The sequence below is a fragment of the Hermetia illucens genome, chromosome 4 (assembly GCF_905115235.1).
Source record: "Hermetia illucens chromosome 4, iHerIll2.2.curated.20191125, whole genome shotgun sequence".
Lineage (NCBI taxonomy): Eukaryota > Metazoa > Arthropoda > Insecta > Diptera > Stratiomyidae > Hermetia > Hermetia illucens.
Window position 1 is genome coordinate 170,949,666 of NC_051852.1, and position 20,829 is coordinate 170,970,494.

At 43.3% G+C, this 20,829-nt stretch overlaps 1 protein-coding gene across 1 annotated transcript in view; it reads right to left on the reverse strand.

Moving 5' to 3' along the window:
* The window catches only part of LOC119654652 (macoilin), a 51,824-nt gene that overhangs the window by 14,485 nt on the left and 16,510 nt on the right, over window positions 1–20,829 (reverse strand). The window contains exons 2-7 of the mRNA XM_038060140.1: window positions 7,656–7,800; window positions 7,442–7,568; window positions 7,247–7,373; window positions 6,020–7,044; window positions 5,257–5,951; window positions 4,967–5,156 (exon numbers count right to left, since the gene is read on the reverse strand). Coding sequence (XP_037916068.1) covers window positions 4,967–5,156; window positions 5,257–5,951; window positions 6,020–7,044; window positions 7,247–7,373; window positions 7,442–7,568; window positions 7,656–7,800 — 2,309 coding nt within the window. The remainder of the gene's footprint in view (window positions 1–4,966; window positions 5,157–5,256; window positions 5,952–6,019; window positions 7,045–7,246; window positions 7,374–7,441; window positions 7,569–7,655; window positions 7,801–20,829) is intronic.

A 20,829-nucleotide genomic window follows, 5' to 3' on the forward strand; every position in this document is an offset into this window, starting at 1 on the left:
ACTTGGAAAAAGACCTGACGATTCTAGCATTTTCCTTTAATATAGAATGATATCTCCGCTAACAGTCACCAGAAAAGTTTAGGAATAGGAGGAGACCTTTTAGCCTTATAAGCATTTGAAGTGGAATGCGATCGGGGACGTAATCCGTCATCGATTTCCCAACCCAGAAACAAGCTTCAGTCCCAGGAGAAATATATTATTTTTTTTTTTTTTTGTTATTTCAATTTTGACGTGGTGTTTATGCCTATTTTTTTCCTTTTTAAGGTTTTGTGTTTACATTAAAATCGGTTTACTGTCTGTCTGTCTATCTGTCCGTCACACGCATTTTTCTCTGAGACGGTTATAGCGATTGACACCAAATTTGGTAGAAAGGTGGGAACTGTGAACGCTCACACATACAGTGAATTACATCCTTTTACGTCAAATTTAAGGGGGAGTTCCCATACATGCAAATGGGGGGTGTAAAATTTTTTTTCACCAAATATAGTCATGTGGGGTATCAAATTAAAGGTCTCAATTAGTACTTTTCAATGCCGATCTTATTTTTGACATTCGTTGGAAGGAGGGGAAGCGCGGGGGGTTGAAAGTGATCACTTCTTTAAGGGGGCCATTCTCAGAAACTACCCAACCCAAAAATCTGAAAAAAATCAGAAGGCTGTCACTATATGGTGCCTGGGCTCCGAAATACCTTCCATGCCGATATCTGTTCAAATAAAGTTAATAATAGTATATTACTACAATTTTTTGTAATTGGTTAGAAACCCCCTTTAAGTTCATCCTAGTACCATGAAATTTTGTAGTGATATAGGCTATAATATAGAGCATGATCTTGGTGGAAATCGCACTATTACTAACAAAGTTATAATACCTCAAATTTGTTGCTTCTTTGAAAATTGAAGACTTCATAGTCAATATCACCCGAAAGTGGATACTCTCACATTGTTGAATTCTTTTTGATACTTGCCTATTGTAATATTTTCTCTTTTCTTTACACATACAACTTGAAGTCTATGTAATTGTAATCAAAATTTTTGCTTGCATTTTTCTATAAGTTAGTCTGAGCTAAACTCCCGAACCGCATATATCGATAACCCATAATATTTCATTTTCGCTTATATTCTATTCTCAGTTTTAAATAAAATAATTGAATTCAACCAATTGTTTTAAAACACATAATATATGGATATATTAAACTCCGCCATGCTATTAACATAGTATGCTGGTCCCAAGCCCAGGTAAAGGAGGAGGGTTTGAGGCAACGTACTCTGTACTATCCTCAGTAAAACAAAAATAAAACGCTGAGATCAGGGAAAGAGATAAATAGAGTATAGTTGGAGTTATTCCACTATGCTAAATCCTACCTGATCTCTCTTGGTGACAGGCCCCGCGGCAGGTCGACCAAGAAAATGCATAGAATGTCGTTACAAACATGATGATCGGATTAAGTCACAGGCCTCGGAGAAATGCTAGGGCGTCCACCACAGTCGACGCGGCAGGACGGGTCCCGGTCCTGTCGAGAAATGGGCAAGGGTTCTGACGCATGGACGGCGTCAGGACGTAAGCAAGTTAGTCCGCACACAACGAACAAAACAAATACGTGTCTGCACGCTAAATGTTGGTACCCTAACTGGAAAGACCGAGGAACTCGCAAGAGCCCTTCGGAAAAGGTGCATTGACATCTGCGCTCTGCAAGAAACCCGATGGTCTGGTTCCAAAAGCTGCGACATTGAACGCGAACGCGGTAAAAATGGCTACAAACTTCTCTATTTTGGTAACCCACACACTCAATATGGTGTTGGCATTGCCATCTCAGAGGGTTTCCGTGATGCCATTAAAGAAGTCGAACGATTTGATGATCGGCTGATGAAGCTCACCATTATATCAGCTGATCGCACTATTCACTTCTTCACCGCGTATGCACCACAGACAGGTCGACCTGATGCTGAGAAAGATGCCTTCTGGCAACTTCTCGATGAAAAGACTTGTCACGTGCCTGCTGATGATTACATAATCATTGCCGGCGACCTTAATGGTCATGTGGGTGAAAAGGCAGACGGTAACAGGTGCCATGGGGGAAAGGGGTTCGGAGCGCGCAATGAAGGTGGCGAGCGTATAATCGATTTTCCGGACACCCATGACCTTGTACTTATGAATACATGGTTCATCAAACGATTGTCTCATCTTCCCACATTTTATAGTGGGAACAATAAAACGCAAATCGACTATATTCTCATAAGACGCCAACATTTTACCACTGTCACTGATTGCAAACTCGTTCCCTATGAGACCATCGCATCTCAACATCGGCCGTTGATTGCTGTCCTGCGAATTAAGCCACCGATAAAACGGCGTGAGGAACGCACTGGCCCGCCGCGCATTAAATGGTGGCGATTTGGTGAGAAGAAAGAAGAAACGGTCTCACTCATACGATTGCCAACCATTACGAATGTGGAAGAATCATGGAACCAAATGAAAGACACGATCCACAAAGCGGCCTCTGCAACCCTCGGGGTCACCAAGGCGGGTAAGCGGTACATCAACCGAGATACTTGGCTTTGGAATGATGATGTTGAAATGAAGGTCTGTGAAAAGAAACGCCTCTACCACAAATTTCTCGACGATAAAACACCTGCTAATTGGCAAATTTATAAGAATGCCAACCGGGAAGCAAAGAAAGCGGTCGCTGTCACCCGAGCAAACCATTTCAAAAATATTTACGATAAACTGGACACTCGGGATGGCGAGAGAGATCTGTATCGACTTGCTAAAAGCCGTGATGAACGCACACAGGATATCGAACATTTCTGTTGTGTTAATGATAAGAACGGTACTTTGCTTACCAACCGTCGAGCCGCAACGGATAGATAGCGAGAATACTTCGAGCAGATTTCAACTGAAGAATTTGCTCATCCTCCACTTCCACAATCATTGCCGACATTTGGAGCAGTTCCACCAGTCAGCGCAATTGCAGTCGAGGAGGCAATAAAACAAATGAAATCGGGGAAAGCAACAGGACCTGACGACATCGCATCTGAGCTCTGGAAAGCGAAGAGCTGGGACCCAACACTGTGGCTCAGTGAATTCTTTAACCGGGTTATTCAGGAAGGAAGAACACTATCTGACTGGCAAGAAAGTACCACTGTTCCAATATGGAAAAAGAAAGGTAGCCCAGCAGAATATTCAAATTAATGTCCGATCCGGTTACTTTCCCATACCATGAAGATTTTTGAACGTATTCTTGACAACCGTATTCGCGAAATCGTTGAAATAACCGCGAATCAAGCCGGATTTGTCAAGAACTGCGGAACTACTGACGCAATACACGCTGCGCGGTTACTCATGGAGAAACACCGTGAGAAGCATCGCCCTCTTTACATTGCCTTTCTGGATCTAGCGAAAGCGTTTGACCGTGTACCACACGAACTCATCTGGTATGCTTTACGACAACACTTCGTGCCAGAAGAACTCGTGCGCTGGGTTCAATTGCTCTACCACGATCCGAAAAGTAAAGTTCGAAGTATGGCGGGTGTATCAAAACCGCTTCGTGTCTCTGTTGGTGGTCATCAAGGAAGTGCCCTCTCACCACTCCTCTTTGTCCTTGTTATGGACACCGTCACACGGGATATCCAACGTCCAGCGCCCTACACACTGCTTTATGCAGATGATGTTTTCCTAGCATCTGATAGCAAAAATGACCTCGAGCAACTTGTTCAAAAATGGAATGATCGCCTCATGCAACACGGTCTCAGATTGAATTTAAACAAAACTGAATTTTTGACGACCGATCCCCATGAAACAGACACAATCACTGTCAGCGGCAGTGATCTGCCCAGAACTGAGCGATTTAAATACTTCGGGTCAACGCTATTAGCCAATGGAGAACTGCGTTATGAAATTGCTTCACACATTAACGCAACCTGGATGAAGTGGTGTTCCACAACTGGTGTTCTTTGTGATCGACGTATCAACGAACGCCTCAAATCTAAAATTTACCGCAATGTCGTCCGTCCAGTCGCTCTCTATGGGTCTGAGTGTTGGCCGACCATAAAAGACAATGAACGGCGTCTTGCGGTAATAGAGACGAAGATGCTACGTTGGACTAGTGGCGTCACACGTTTAGATCACATCCGAAATGAGGATATCCGCGATCGTTATGGGGTTGCACCGATCGTGGAAAAGTTGCGAGAGAGGCGTCTTCGATGGTATGGTCACGCAGTTCGTGCAAACGAGAATTCACTTGCCAAGATTGGTCTGAACATCGAAGTCGATGGTAAACGACCAAAAGGCAGACCTAAGCAACGGTGGCCTGATACGCTGGATGGGGATTTAAAAGCCTCGAGATTGCACCCAGATCAGGCATTCGATAGAGCCAAATGACGAAGCCGATCACGACGAGCCGACCCCGCTTGTGAACGGGACAAAGGCTGAAGAAAAAGAAGAAAAAGAAGAAGTGGTTTGGGATAGGAGGGGAGCATTTGAAGTGAAATGAAGCGGGAATATAATCCATCATCGGTTTCCTAGCCCCAGCCAGCCCGGATCCATGAGAAATATATTATTTGTTTTCTTTTGTTATTTCAGTTTTGACTTCGCGTTCATGCACGATTTTTTCCTTTTTTTGTTTTCTAGATTCTGGGGCAAACCTAACACACCATGTATGAGATACGTGAGGTTTACATGATGTGAAAGGGACTAGAGTATCACTTGCATGACCACTTTTTCTGTCCTCGTATTTGATATAGCTGACCCTGACAGCCATTTTGACCTTATGTTTATTTGACGTTCATTATAGCGCCCACTAATTGAATAAAGGTTTGTATTGCATATATTCTACAACTTATTAACACTATCGGGGAAATTCTTCTTCACCACACTTTCTTATTTCTGAGATCATAGCCTTTCAAAAAAAGCCAACGTTTCCAAACTGATTTACCAATGAAATAGCCTCTTATAAATATGATACACTTACTATCTTTAATTTCCAACTGTCGTTTGGCTTCACCCAAAGCCGAGAACAAGTCCAGCTTGACCCTCGTCTCTGCCGATAAATTTTTCTCCAACGTACTGTTCTTGTCCTGCATTGCAGCCAAGGCAGACATAAGAACTTCGGTGCCCTGTTGCGCTTCACGATTTCTCACTTCAGCTTCGAACATTCTTAGCTATTTCATGCGGAACAAAAACAAAGTTGTAAAGTTATAAGAGAATGAATTCAAAATGGAATGCTAGCTAGAGTGTTTAAATATTTAAAGTTTTTCTCACTTCTTGTTCGAATTTCCGTCCCTGCTGTTCTGCCACTTGCTTAGCATCTTCATTTGCCTTCAGTTCGCGTCGCAATTGCTTTATTTCCTGTTCCAATTGCATCTTCCGTTGCTTACACTGTTCACTACATTCTGCTCGATTTGCTTTTTCTTCTGCCAATTTCCGAGCTTTCTTCTCATTATTAAGTAACGACTCCAATGATTGCCGCTGTCGCCGCTCATCGTTTAGACGCCGCTCGACGTTTTGTAGATTTGCCATATCTGCTTGCCGACATGAATTCAACTCTTGTATGCGTTTCTCCATTTCATCATTTTCACGCTGTTTGGCCTGCAAACAGGACTTGTTTATGGCATTCGACTCCATTTTTTGACGCAGTTCATTTTCTATTTGTTTCATGTGACTAATTTCATTTCGATACTTTTTGATTTCAGCTTCCAACCGAAGACATGTTTCACAAACTTTCGAAACGATTTGCGAGGCAACATTTGAGATCGTGGCGGCCGCCGCTGAGGCCGATGATGACAGGGAGGAAGAAGAGGAAGTACTTGAGTCCAAGCTTGTCGTAGAGTCCTTGTGTTGCTGTTGATTACTATTGTTGTTGGCTTGCTGTGATGTGTAACTGTTACCACTGTTGTGGTTTGCATGATTGTCTTTGGAAGAGCCTTGAGTGTCCCTTTTACTTCGATTTCGTCGACCTGACAACGTTATATTAAAATTACTAAATCATGTCTAGTTAAATAATAATATCTCAATTGTTACTCACCTTTTACCTTCTCAATCGGCTCAGCAACAACTTCCTCCACTTCATAATGGGCGATATTACCGTTCGGTTGATTTTTCTTATCACTTGTCGATAACGACGGGTGATTGCCATTAGTCATCTCATAGCTGTTCGTCTGGTAGGCGCGACCGTCTTTTGATGAATTCACGGAACTGTTGGAGGACGCTGAAGACGTCGTTGACGAAGAACAACTGTCCCAATTGTCTTTGTCTTTGGACTCTTTTTGAGTGTTATTTGACAACTGATTAAGATATGATGCGTTTGACGCAGAGGACGATTTCGACGAACTGTTAGAATTACTATGACTGGCAGCCCCATCTCCAGAGGAGCTGCTTGAAACATGATTGTTATTGGCCGATTTGCCACTGCTAAAGCTCGTGTTGTTATTGTTACTTGCGCTATTTGCTTGTTGCTGATTCGAATCGTTCCTGTCCTTATCAACACTCCGCCGCTGATTTCTGCTACTACTTGACGAAGTCAGACTATTATTCAAACTGTTTCCGACATGGCCGTTAGCTGTGGCCGTAGTCGTTGTCGTCACTGAATTACTTATGTGATTCATTTTACTATTTATTTGAGCGTTTCTATTAGAACTACTACTAGAGCTATTATTAAAATTATTATGATGATGGTGCTGATGATGATGATTATTAGGCAACGATGACTGATGCTGTATTGCTGTCGTTTGACTTGAGTTCATATGTCCTATGTGGTTTTTATCGTCGCCATGATGACTATTTGAATGGTGATCGGATGCTATGGAATTAGAATGAATTGTTTGTGCTGCGCCAGAACTCGACATTGTTGCAGTGGCCGATACCACAACACTGCCGTTTGCTGAAAGATTCTGCAGATCATCCAAGGCTTCATCTTGCGGCAGCGCTTGCTGCAGCAGTTGCATGTAGAACTCATTCTCTTTTGCAACTTCACGCTGTTTTCGCTGCCGCATTCGATATCCTACGTAACTTTTAAAACCAAAACCTAACGTTACCACTGGATAGCCAATACTGTATAAAAACAAGAAAAAAGTGGATCAATTAAGATGTTTTATCGACTAGTAGGGTAGCTGAAATGAGACTCGTAAAGAGAAGTGTCTACATATGAAAGCAAATAAAGTGCTCCAGTTCGCTCACAAGGAATTCGCTCATGCTAATGAAAACCCGATAGCACTTCCTGTTGTCCTCACAAACTAAAATTGAAACTACTCACCAGTGTGCTGCAAACGGTCGACATAAATCTAAATGTGGCATATGCCTACTATCCTTCCACCGAATGCCGGCCTCCAGATACACGAAAAGCATCCAAAGGATTATCGTTGGCAAACATATTCCCTTGTCTAATGAGGAAACAAATGAAATATTCCAATTAGCATGTTAAGTTTCAGTTTAGTAAAGTGCTCCTTACCTGTATGCCAAACATATTGTACCCAAACATATGTGCTTGCGGCAAATAATAGCCAATGCACGGGTATAAAGAATAAACAGACCAGATCTGAAGTGATGGCTATGCATACGAATAGCACTGAAAATGCCTGTGACGGAGACAATAAGGATCATGATTACTGGGCTCATTTGCTCAAACGGAAAGTTTCTTGAGTGATTATATAAAAAATACTTACCAAACCCTTATATTTAAATGAGTCGTGAACTGAACGCAAAAGGAGCCAAAATGGCCACAGGAATTCAAAACGGAACATAAACATGAAGTCGGCTGTTATCACAATGGCCCAAAGAATCAAGAATTTCATGTACAGAATTGTAGTGCTGAAACAAAGAAAAAACAATTAAACTCAGATTATTTCACAAATAACAAATCTAAGAAAGTCTTTTGTAGGTTGTTGCATTTTAGACTTTCGAAATCAGAGCCATTCAATGACAGTGTACACTGTAAAGGGGCGCTGGGTTAATATTTTTCGTTGTAGAAGCGAACACTGAAATTAATTTTTTTGTTTGAGGATTGAGGGAGTTCTAAGTCCGCATCTATTTGATGTCCGACCGGACCAATTGGGAAGAAACTTTCTTTCATATTTGTGGCCTACGGACCCCCCTTTTTGAGCTAAATACCCAAAAAAGAGTGACGGTTTCATCCAGGGCAGATGCAACTCATCAGACGCTGCCTCACCTCTGTCTAGGAGCAGCGTGACCGCAAGTAGCTACAGGTGGTAATCGCTCTTCTATGTATAATCACACACCAGGTTAGAAGTGAGGCAGCGTCTGATGAGTTCTCTCTTTCAATACATGCAAAAGGGAGGTATACATTTGTTTTCACCAAATATGGGGTATCAAATAAAAGGACTCGCTTTATCAAAATCAAAAGGCTGCCATTAATTTTTGATGGGAAAACCTCGCTTGAGTTCATCCTAGCATAACGAAACAATGTAGGCTATAACATAGAGCATGGTCCTGCCAAGTTTGGTGGAAATCACACTATTATTAAAAAAGTTACAATAGGTCAAACTTGTCGCTTCTCTCCAAATTCAAGACTTTGAATGCCTGTATCACCCGAAAGTGGACATTCTCACTACTAATATATGCGTATACAAGGGGCGTCCCATAAGTTTCGAGATTACGCTTAAAAAAACACAATATAGTAGCGCGAACTTCATGAAATTTACTGAAATTTTTTTATGAACCTTCCCCTTCCCACATGCCACCTCAATCACTACCTTAATCCGATAATTTTTTGATAAGTAAGTGCGTGTTTCTGTAACGTATGCATGACAATGGACGAAGATCGCTCGTGTAGCCCATGTTCACCACCATCATTCAACACATATTGCATGAAGATTTGAAGAAGAGAAAAGTGTATGCACGTTTTGTGCCACAAGCATTAATTGCCGAAAAAAGGAACAGCGCATTGTTCACGACAAAGATCTGCTCGAAATAATTGCAAATGATCCATTTTTTCAATTCGATAATAACGCGTGACCAGAGGTTCACCACGACCGTCTGATTGTGAATAAAATCCGGCTCAACAGGTTGCAGTTGGCGGGTCACCTAATCCATATGGATGGTTATGATCCAGCCCGGAAAGTCTGTAAGAGAATATCTATGGTAGAAAAAAAAAGACGACGCAGACCCTACCTGAGATGGAGCGATGGCGTAGGTCAGGACGCCAGACATCGTTTAGGGATAACGAATTGGTGAACCTCGGCGCAAAACCGGGGCGTCTGGAGGTTTTTACTAAGGAAGGCCTCGACCAGTTACCGGTTGTTGCGCCGTTGTTGATGATGAGAACTTCGGATCGTCATTTTGGGTCATTTAAAATTCATTCGGGTTAGCTCCTACGCTAAAAAAATAAAAATCAGGCGGGTCACCTTTTAAGGATGACTTCCTTAAACCCAGAAAAAAAGAAAACGAAGAAGATGTGTGTCAATGATGACTTCAGAGGTCCGACAAGTCACCGGACACAACAAAAGAGAGATTGGACAGGGTCCAAAAACGCAGTGACGTCGCATAGAATTGCGATCAGGGAAACAAAGAGAAATAATTTTAAAAGTTTCAGAAGACAACAAAGGCATTCAGACTAGAGAAGGTGCAAAGAACAATTTCTCCATCCCCCTTAGAAAGAAAGATGGTAAGGAATATATGTATACCTACTCACTTCCGGGGGTCCCGTCTCGAAGTAGAGGGGTCTCACACCATGATAACAAACATAAGGGGAAAAGGAAAAGCTAGAAAAAATAGCAGCGCGGGCCTGTCTAAAATCATCTAGAGCAGATGGTATCTCCCGGTATTCCTTCTAAGTTGCCTAGAAGCCATCCTAGAATTCCACCTTAAAGTGGTAAGCGGATATATGGCTTTCGCAAATCTACCAAAAGTGTGGAAGGGCCTGGTGAGTTGTCACTTAAGAATACACTCAAAGTCTTTCCTGCTTGTTGTAAGAGGCGACTCAAATCAATGGAAATTTGCCGGCACGCACGACTATGACCTTTTGGCAATCGAAAATTAAATGTGATTGGTTTTTAGAATGTGTGAGCGCTCTCTACGGTAGTGAGGGTCCTCAGAATGTTCGCTTTTTCCAACTCGAGCGGAAATTCCAACGATATAAACTGAAAATTCTAGGCCTAAGCGAAATAAGATGGTTGAACCCTGGAGAGTTCACCTTTTCCTCACGCGGCAACGTGTTGTTTCACTCTGGAAAGCCAAGTGGTAGCAGACGCGAATCCGATGTTGGGTTGTTTCCAACCACTATCGCGAAGCGGGGATGGGGGAAGCCAGTTTCTGACAGATTTTTAGCTTCAAGATTCCGCTCCAAATTAAGAAGCATCACAATTGTACCGTGCTATACACCAACGGAGACTTTCGATGTAGTCGCCAAAGATGCTTTCTACGAGCGATTTCACGCATTTCAGGGGAAGCTTCCTAAAAGTGATCTTGTATTCGTGATGGGTGATCTGAATGCCAAGGTTATCACAACACCTTACTCGGACATGTGATGGGGAAACACAATCTTGGCGACTCTAACGATAATGGTGGAAGGTTTGCGAATTTCTGCTACTTCCACGGCTTCGCCATTGGTGGCACATTGTTCGGGCTCAGAGCCTATCATAAGGTCAGTTGGGTTTCAACTAACAGACACTGTACAACCAATTAGATCGACCGCTTCGCGATCAACAGTAGATTTACGAATTGTACTGAATATTACGTAACCAGAGAAGCGCTGATATCGGCCTCGAAAAGGTGGAAGATTTGCGAATTTTTGCTACTTCCATCGCCTCGCCATGGGCGCACAGTTCGGGCTTAGAGCCTATCGTAAGGTCAGTTGGGTTTCAACTAACAGACACCATACGACCAATTAGATCGACCACTTCGCGATCAGCAGTAGATTTACCAATTCTCTACTGAATGTGTGTAACCAGAGGGTTCACTTGTGTACACTGCATGTTGCTTCCGCTACTTCTTGCAGGGTTGGGGAGCTGCGACCCTGAAAGTTTAACATCGTCTGCTTGTATAATCTAGCTGTCACTCAACATTGGACGAACTATCTTGCTGATCGGATGGCAGATGACTACAGACTCGTGAAGGTGGACCGATTAACGGAAGGGATTGAAGGCTCTATTAACTACCGCGATTGATAGCGCCCATAGTGCGCTCGAACACCGATATCGAGCGAAATCCCGAGAAGTAAAGCGTAATGTAGGCCGTGACAAGAAATAATTTGCTGTTGCGCTGGTCAGGGAAGCGGAAGATGCCGCAGATAGCAATGATTTCAGGACTGTATACCGTATCACGAAAGAGTAGCTTACGGATACGGACTATTCCTCCAAGCTGAAAAAAAAATGTCGGCCATCAAAGCATTCAAACGTAGTATAGCAGCTGGGAATGACGGTCTTCACGCCGAGTTATTTATCATTGCACCTCCAGTTACTGCTGATCTGCTGCTTCCACTCTGGTCTGGTGGGGATGGAGGAATTCAATGGACGATGACATATTCCCTGAAACACCTCGACAACGCTGATGACATCTGTTTGCTCTCTCACCAAGTCGTGAACCCGGCCAAAGGCTTTGGATTTGGAAAGAGAGGCTAAACCGGAGCTTCTCAGCCTGCCGGGTCGTCGCAGTGTCTCTATCTGCATTAGTGGGCAGAGCAACAAAGACGTCGATTAATTTGTATGTCTAGGAAGCGTTTTTTCTACCGACGGTAGCACCGAACTGGATGATAAAAAGGATCCTATTCACCCTAAATTTCCTGAACAATTTGTCGGACATCCTTTGAACCGAAAACAGTGGAGAAGGCCCCGAACAAATACAACTATGCCAATAAACCCGTGCTGAAAATTGTGCGGAGCTCCCATTTTTACTTTTTTTTCAATGAAATTTCTATTCCAGATAAAAGAGGAATTCCGTCTTTCCACTCGTATCCAGAACTAACTAATACTGGAATAAAGCTAGACCCCTTGACGACCATAAGAGTAAAGGGCTTAGAAGTTAGAATTACGCTAGGCCGAAAGCCACTTTGGTATATATAAGAAAGCTACAAGACCTTTGATGCCTTGCAGATCTATAGCAGGAAGTAAACGTGGGAGCACTACGACATCGAAAACATACTTCACGGTCCTTCTCGAATTAACTACTCTTCCATTTAAAAAACCGAAGGGAAAATGTGCGCCCGATACAGTCATGATAAGCATATAGCTACCATATGTTCCGATGAAGCATATGGTTAGAAATGTGCGTGTAGGGCCCACATGATTTGGTCATTCCGATCCCTAGTGTATGCATGCTTGATGGCGAGTATTAATGCTATAGATTCCAATATAATATCTTCTAATACTTTCAACGTGCCGAACTATCTCTTACGGATTTTGAGGGACTATCTGAGGAACCGCTCCCTGCTCTATGACACACTAGAGGGTCAAAGGTGGATGGAGGTCACGCCGGGGGTAGCACAGGGATCCATCCTAGGGCCGGACCTCTGGAACGCTACCTATGACAGTCTGCTTAAACTCGACATGCCAGAAGAGTCGCGCCTGGTCGGCTACGCAGATGATGTCGCAGCGCTTGTTGCTGGACGCACTGTCGAACAGGCGCAAAGCAGACTCGACATATTGATGCGACGGGTAAGCGGATGGATGACTACTCATGGTTTCAACCTTGCACTGGAAAAAACCGAAGTAGTCATCCTGACTAAAAAGAGAATTCCGACCCTGCGTCCCATATCGTTCGGCGAGTCGATCATCGAGTCAAAATCAGCGGTAAAGTACCTCGGGTTGACTCTTGACTCAAAGATGAGCTTTTCTGAGCAAATCCAAGCAGCAGCGAACAAGGCTGCGGCTGGAGTTTCGGCGTTAAGTAGGCTAATGGCAAACATTGGGGGTAGGCGACGTCTCCTGATGAGCTCAACGCAGTCTGCCCTGCTCTACGGCGCAGAGGTATGCGCTGGCGCTCTTAACAAGGAGGTATATCGTAGACGCCTCGCGCAAGTACAGAGACGGGGAGCTTTACGGGTGGCGTCTGCGTACCGCACAGTCTCTGAACCGGCCGTGATGGTGATCGCGGGAGTTATCCCCGTTGCCCTTCTTGCTAGGGAGCGTCAGGCCATATACAAGCGCAAGGGAGATGAGCCAAGGGAGGTGGTTGCTCGCGAAGAACGGCAACACACTCTAGACGAGTGGCAGCTCTCTTGGCAAAATGAAACTAGAGGCAGATGGAGTGCGCGGCTCATCGGCAACTTAGGTGCGTGGCTGAATCGGAAGCATGGTGAGACTGACTATTTCCTTACCCAATTTTTAAGTGGGCATGGAGGTTTTCGGTTTTACCTGCACAAGATTGGAAAGGCGCGTTCTCCGGATTGTGTGTTTTGCAATGGAGTTGTGGACTATGCCCACCACACTTTTTTTTTGTGGAAGGTGGGATGGGGTTCGTCAGCAGCTCTATTTAAACACAGGGGATCTCTCTCCAGACAACATTGTGGAAGAGATGCTGAGGACTGCTATCAGCTGGAACCGTGTTGCCCATTACGTTCGGGCCCTTCTCGTTGCTAAGAAGATAGAACTCGACGGGTGGAGGAGGCGGATGGCAGGGGGCTCCTTGAACTGACAGTTCCCTTCCTCCTCTCCCCTCCCGTTGGTGAAACGAATTCCCTGATTTGAAGGCTCCGCAAGGCGGGAGAGTTCGGGGGCTGGCCCGAAGTAATGTGACAAACGGTTCCAGGCTAGCTCTCTGACGATGGGGAAGTGTTTAGTTGGTAGTCCGAAGACGTACCGAATCGGGAGTCCAACACTGTGTGCGTAAATGCATTCACCTACCCTACCAAAAAAAAATATAATATCAATGAAGAATTGATAGTAACTGGTAGAAAAGTAGCCCCATTCACATTTGGACTTGAGATAAGGTTGGATGGTCTGGATTCAAACCCTTCAGTTGACATGCCGAATATAGATGAGTTCAAATGGAATGTGTACGAACCTCACATTCATAAGGGATTGGGTCGACTCTTTTATTCGAGTTTGATTTCAGCCTGGATGAACAGGAAAAGATAATTCGCGAATGGACCGTTCAGGTTAATGACCAACTACTCAATAATGTCTCTCCTATGAGGCCTAAGCGATTGGACGGTGGGTAAGGATTCTCTCTCTCTCTCTGAAAGATAACAATTACAAAAGGCAAGCTAGAAGTATAGAAAATGTGAGCCCTATATGGTGGGCCTTTAGAATTGTGTGAATTAATATCGGGGATTACTGATGCAATTGAAGAAGAATGAGGGAAGGCACAGCAGATACAATACATCGTTCAATAAGTCCCGGGACTAACTATGAAAACAACATTTTATCGGCAAAATTCTTTATTATTCATCAACATAATCTCCTTCAAGGGTAATACAATCATTCCAACGCTTCTCTAACTTTTCAAGGCCATGTTTGTAGAACGATTTGTCTTTTGACTCAAAATGAGCCTCAGTAGCAGCGATCACCTCCTCATTTGAGCCAAATCTTTTTCCCTGGAGCACCTTTTTGAGATCCGCAAAGAGCCAGTAGTCGCTGGGGGCCAGATCCGGCGAGTACGGAGGATGAGGAAGCAGTTGGAAGCCTAATTCGTTGAATTTGGTCATCGTTTTGATTGGCTTGTGGCACGGTGCGTTGTCTTGATGAAAGATGACTTTCTTCTTCTTCATGTGTGGGCGTTTTTTCGCTATTTCGCCCTTCAAACGATCCAATAACACTATGTAATAGTTGCTATTGATAGTTTTTCCTTTTTCGAGGTAGTCAATGAAAATTATACCATTCGCATCCCAGAATACGGACGCCATCACTTTGGTAGCCGACTGTTGTGTTTTTGCACGCTTCGGGCGGCTTTCACCGGTCGTACGCCATTCAGCTGACTGCCGACTTGACTCCGGAGTGAAATGGTGAATCCATGTTTCGTCCACTGTCACATATCGACGCAAAAAATCCTGTTTATTGCGAGTAAACAGTGCCAAACAGCTCTCCGAATCATTGATACGTTGTTGCTTTTGTTCCATTGTGAGCAAACGCGGCATCCATTTGGAAAAAACCTTTTTCATAGCCAATTTTTGGTGCAAAATAGTAAATGCACTGCCAGTTGATATGTTCACCATCTTAGCTATCACGCATTTTTATTTTGCGGTCACCCATCATGATTTTCAATACGTGCTTGGTGTTTTCGGGAGTTACTACCTCATTTGGCCGACCCGAACGTTCCGCATCATTTGTATCAGCACGACGCGTTTCAAGTCAGCATACCACCGATAACAAGTCCGGATAACGTTTTTCAAGTCACTGCTGAGCTTGGACAGTGTTTTTTCTCCATTAGAAAACAATGTTTTATCAACACACGAAACTCGTTTTGGTCCATTTTTCACGATTGCAAAGGTAGCGTCAGTTTAACCACTATAGCTTTCTTGGTTATGTTTCGAATTACATCAAATTTTGACACATCTTATCTGAAGGTTGGTACTTTTGAACCTTGGTATATAAATGGCATTATTAGCGCCATCTCTACGCTAGCCCCGGGACTTATTGAACGATGTGTTATAAGAGAAAATATGCTGGAAAGGAAATGCGGTGCATTCACCTTGGTGAGTGCTCGTCGATGAGCTTCTTCCAAGCTTAGAAAGGCTGATCTGATGCCTGAAAGAGAATCCGGAATTTGATCCAATAGATTCAATCAGAATGAGTGGAGAAAAATCTATGTGGGCAAAGTTTAGACTTGGAAATTTTCAAAACAGCAGTAAGTTCCACTGTCTATATAAATTTGCAGGGAAGTAAATTCCTATGGCGCAGGCTATTCACCCACCCCCACTTTAGTTTTGCAGTCCCTCTGTCCTAGGCTACAAGAGCTAACTTCAGCTTGATCAGGAAGTCAGCTGCCTCTACCTAAAGGATTCGAAAATTGCATTCATCAGTTTTACATCAGCCCGCATGTTCCTGACAGTGACTTCATCTATTTAGATTTGCTAACCGGATGGCTCAGTACCACATCACCAAATTATAACTATACTGATAAGAACCCATTCTCACGTTACAGTTCCAAAAGAAAAAACCTATAACCATTTATGTAAATTAAATTCAAACAGTAGTCGTTCGTCCGACCCAAAGTAAAACCTCATTATAGACCGCAAAAATGTGTAATGTCCATTTTCAGCTGGAAGCCACCAGTAGTTTCTGCCAGATGTTCCGTTTTCCATACATGCTTTTCACAGCCTTGTGGGCATTGCTCGATCAAATGAATTGTTTACCAACTTTATCACTTTTCAGATTGTTTATTTGTTTTGGGGGAGAGTGGAATAAAAAAATTGTTGAGTCACTTGGGAATCAAATCATATCGAATCGTTTTTCGCAAGATTATAGGAAACGCATGAGTATACCCGAAGACGTTGGCCATGGGAAAGTTAAAAGGATCTGAATCGGAATTGGAAAGAATGAAATTACTTGTTCTTTGAGATCAGTCTAATATTTGATATGATAGATGACATTACCTATAAATTTTCAGGGCTCAAATTTTTTAATTGAAATATGATAATGATTAATTGGTGCATGTTTAGCATATAGACTAGGGATTACCTACGTTGCTAGGTAGAGCTTAGTAGAGGATCTCAACGACATGGTAAGAGAGAGTTGGATTTAGAATAGTGGATGGTGGTGGCCTTATATAACGACGAAATATATGAGCGATACTACGACTCTCTGGTTTGGATAAAATCCGGCTCAATAGGTTGCGGTGGGAGGTCAAGAAATCCGTACGTGCCTGGAAAGTCTATAAGGACAATATGTATGCTAGAAAAAGAAGACATGACAAAACCTGCCTCAGATGAAGCGTTGGAGTAGGACGCCAAGAATATCGAATTGAGAAACCTCGGCCCAAAACGGAGATGTCTGGTGCTCTTTACCATGGCTGGCCTGACTCGAATACGGTTGTTGCGCCGTTCATAATGATGATAGTTGATTAACTCACTCTATACTTTATTTACGGGGTTGTACCCAATATAAACACGACTGATTTTTTTTTTGCAGTCTGTTACATAAGAGCGTGGTGACTGTTACACGTAGATAAAAAATCTGAGCGTCCTGCTTCTTTTTCTATGACATAGAGGCCACCTCAGTCCTTCATGCTTTTTGTAAAAAGTCAGCTCCCTGTCAAATTTAGTCTTCAATTGAGTGGTTTTTCGAAATGAGTGCTGTTTACGCCTCTCGCTTTGAGGCAATTTTTCTATGTATGCATGAAAAAGGACCCAAATTAACGCAAACTGCTTCTGCGAAATATATGGGAAAGTCGAAGCAGTTCGTTAGCAAGTGGATAAATCGCTATAAAAATGTCGGTAACGCTGATGATTTTCCTGATCGCGAAAGTGCAAGCAAAGACTCAAAAAAAGACGAATAAAAGATTCTCGCATTGTTCTCGAAAGATCCAACTTTGACTTTACGTGGAGCTGCTGTGAAATTGAAAGCAAAAGGTGTTGACATATCTTACGGAACGATTCGCAGGCACTTGCTTGCCAAGAAACTGAAATATCGCAGTACTTTGGTAAAACCAATGTTGAGTGCAAAACACGTTGAAAAACGAGCGGAATGGGCGAAGGAAAACTTGGACCGCGATTGGAGCAACGTAATTTTTTCTGATGAATCCTCCTTCTGGGCATTTCCGAGCATCAAACACGCCTGGGCAACCTCCACCAGTAGGATGCTTCAACGGACTGTTAAACACCCCGTCAAGGTCCATGTTTGGGGGTGCTTCTCAAACAAACGTTTCGGTACTTTGTTCTTATTTACCGAGAATTTAAATGCCGAAAAAATGAATAAAATATATCAAAAGGCTTTGTTACCATCTGCTAAACAATGGTATATCAAGAAAAATGAAAGCTGGATCCTTCAAGAGGACAACGATCCGAAACATCGGTGTCGAGCGTGTAGCGAGTGGAAGGCGCAAAACGGAGTTATCACTTTAGATTGGCCATCTCAGTCACTGGATGCAAATCCCATAGAAAATGTGTGGGCTCTGATGAAAATGCAGCTTCGCAGACGCAAGCCATGTAATTTAGATCAACTTTCTCGACAAATTCGGAAAATTTGGAGGTCTTTTCCGGTAGAATATGCAGAAAAACTAGTGGAAAGTATGCCCCGACGGTGCCAGGCCATAATTGACAATGCAGGATATTGAATTTGCTACTGAGGTATTTGCATTGAGTATTGACGACCAAATTATCAATAAATTTGCGAATTTTCGAAAAATCAATTGTTGTTATTATTTAACAGTGACCACGCTCTTATGTAACAGATAGTAAACTTTGAAGAGGTCTTATATCTAGAAAAGTTTGGTGTGCAGGTAATCGGTACTTTTTCTGAAAAAGCAGGATCGACCGCAATTCTATCGAACAGGGATTGCGCGGACAATTCAGATAAAATACCCTTTCAACGACCCGATTATTCGCGTGGCATAAAAAATTCTCTGGAGGACGTGAGGTAGTAGAGAATCCAAGCCACGGTCGCCGCCCAAGGACGAGTTTTACTGTGGAAAACATCGAGGCGATCTGCAAGCTTATAGAGAAAAATCGAAATCATTGGGGAAGCCAACATGAGTTATGGAAGTGCTGGCAGTGACAGATTACTTGGAATTTTAAAGTATCCGCTAGGTGGATGCCACGTCTCCCATCGGAAGACCACAAGCAGCATCGATTTGAATTTTCTCAACGGCTGTTCGGACGATTCTAGCCAGAGAGAGACGCGTTTTTGGATAAATCATCATCTGTGACAATTCTTGGGTGTTGCATTACACACCAGAGAGGGAACAGGCCAGCATGCCGTGGAGAGAGAGCGGGAACAGGCCAGTATGCCGTGGAGAGAGAGCGGCGAGAGGGCACTGATGAAAGCCAAGGCGAGATTGTCAACCAGTAAGGTAATGGCAACTGGTTTTTTATCGATTTTCTCCATAATCGACGAAAAAGAAGACTGATGTGTTATTTTTCTTCATGACAACGCAAGACCCCACGTAGCCAAAACGAAGAAACTAAAATTGTACTTCAAGCACTAACGAATGATCTTATCATTGATACGGCCACAAACACACTCGGCTGCAGTCGAAAAACAACTTGGAACGGCTGGTTCCACGATGAATATAACTTAACAACAGAACGGAAGAATGCCGCATAGCGAGTAATGTTGCATTCTGAAAGAACGCATGCACGGAGACTTATCACGAGCTCCGTCGGGCGTAGAAGTGACTTCACAGACGAGAAAAGGAAGCCTGGAGAAGCAACAGATCTATGAACTCGAAAAGTACAGGGGGCAACCACACCATGCGCGCATTTTTTACTAACAAGTGAGCATCATTGGCCCATACCAAAGACGCTTCATTCTAGTCAAATCAGCGACAGATCAGATTTTCTTTCTGCAGCTAGCGATAGAAAAACTGCTGGAATATGGACATCAGTTGCACTATCTTTTCATCGAATTTAAGGGCGCCTATGATAGGGGAGCCAGGACAAAACTGTAAACGACCATAAGAAAATTCGGTATCCCAATGGAATGGATAAGACTGACTAGGCTGACCCTGACCAATGTGCGAGGTCCGATAAAAGCAGCAGGATCATTCTCGAGACCATTCCTCATCAACAACGGCTTAAGACAAGGGGATACCCTATCGTGCGTCCTATTTAACCTGGCTCTGGAAGAAGTGATCAGTGATTCTTAGGTAAATGCTAGAGGCACCATCTTCTTTAAATCCACTGGCCTATGCTGACGATATCGACATCATGGGAGGAACGACCAGGGACATACAAACTGCCTTCATCCAGACCAAGCAGATGGCGCGAAATCTTGGGCTGCACATCAATGAAGGCGAGACGAAATATATAATGTCTGGAGTTCCTTATTAAGGCAGGCTTAGACCGGATACCGGTTGTTACGCCGTTGATGATTAGGATGATTCATTGATTCGGGGAGGCATTTCAGGACGAAGTCTCTCTTCTGCTTCTAGCATCTATAAGCAATTGAAGACCCAACAATTTGGCACACCATCTGGTTGATTGAAGCAGCTGAAGTACCACACTGATTATTGAAGTTAGTAGTCGCTGACATTAGCAGTAATAAACGGAGGAGGTGGTGGTGATGGTGGTTTGAAACGAGTTGGAAATCTATTTTATATTTATATTAATTTTGCGACCACAATTGCTGAAGCGTGGTGCGTTGCCGTGATGGAAAAGGATTTTTGTGTCAACCGTGGGCGATTTTCTTGCAGTTCAATTGTCAAACGGTCCAATAACGCTGAATTATATGCCCCTGTAATAGTTATGTCCTTTTCCAGATAGTTGATGAGGATTATTTCTTGCGATTCCCAAAAGACAGTCGCTATAATTCTCCCGCCGGAAGGAACTGTCTTCGCCTTTTTTAGCGCAAACTCCCCATTGATAACCAATTGTTTAGATTGTCCCTTGGTCTCAGGAGTATATTGGTGGATCCACAGTGGCAAAACGACGCTCAAAGCCCTGCGGATTGTTCTGGAACAGCTGCAAGCCGTTCTTGCAACACTTCACACGATTTCGCTTTTGATCAAGCGTGAGCGATCGCGGCCCTCATCTTGCGGCTGGCTTTTTCATGTCTACATGTATATGCAAAATATTACTTTCCCATTCATTCGAGATGCCCACAGTACTAGCAATCTCATGCACCTTCAAGCTTCTGTCATCCATCACCATATCATGGATTTTACCAATGATTTCTTGAGAAGTAACCTCAACAGGACGTCCAGAACGTTCAGCATCACACATAAAAATTTGAACGCCATTATAGACAGCGATTGAGGGAAAGGAGTGGAAGAGTCGACAGAGGAAAATCT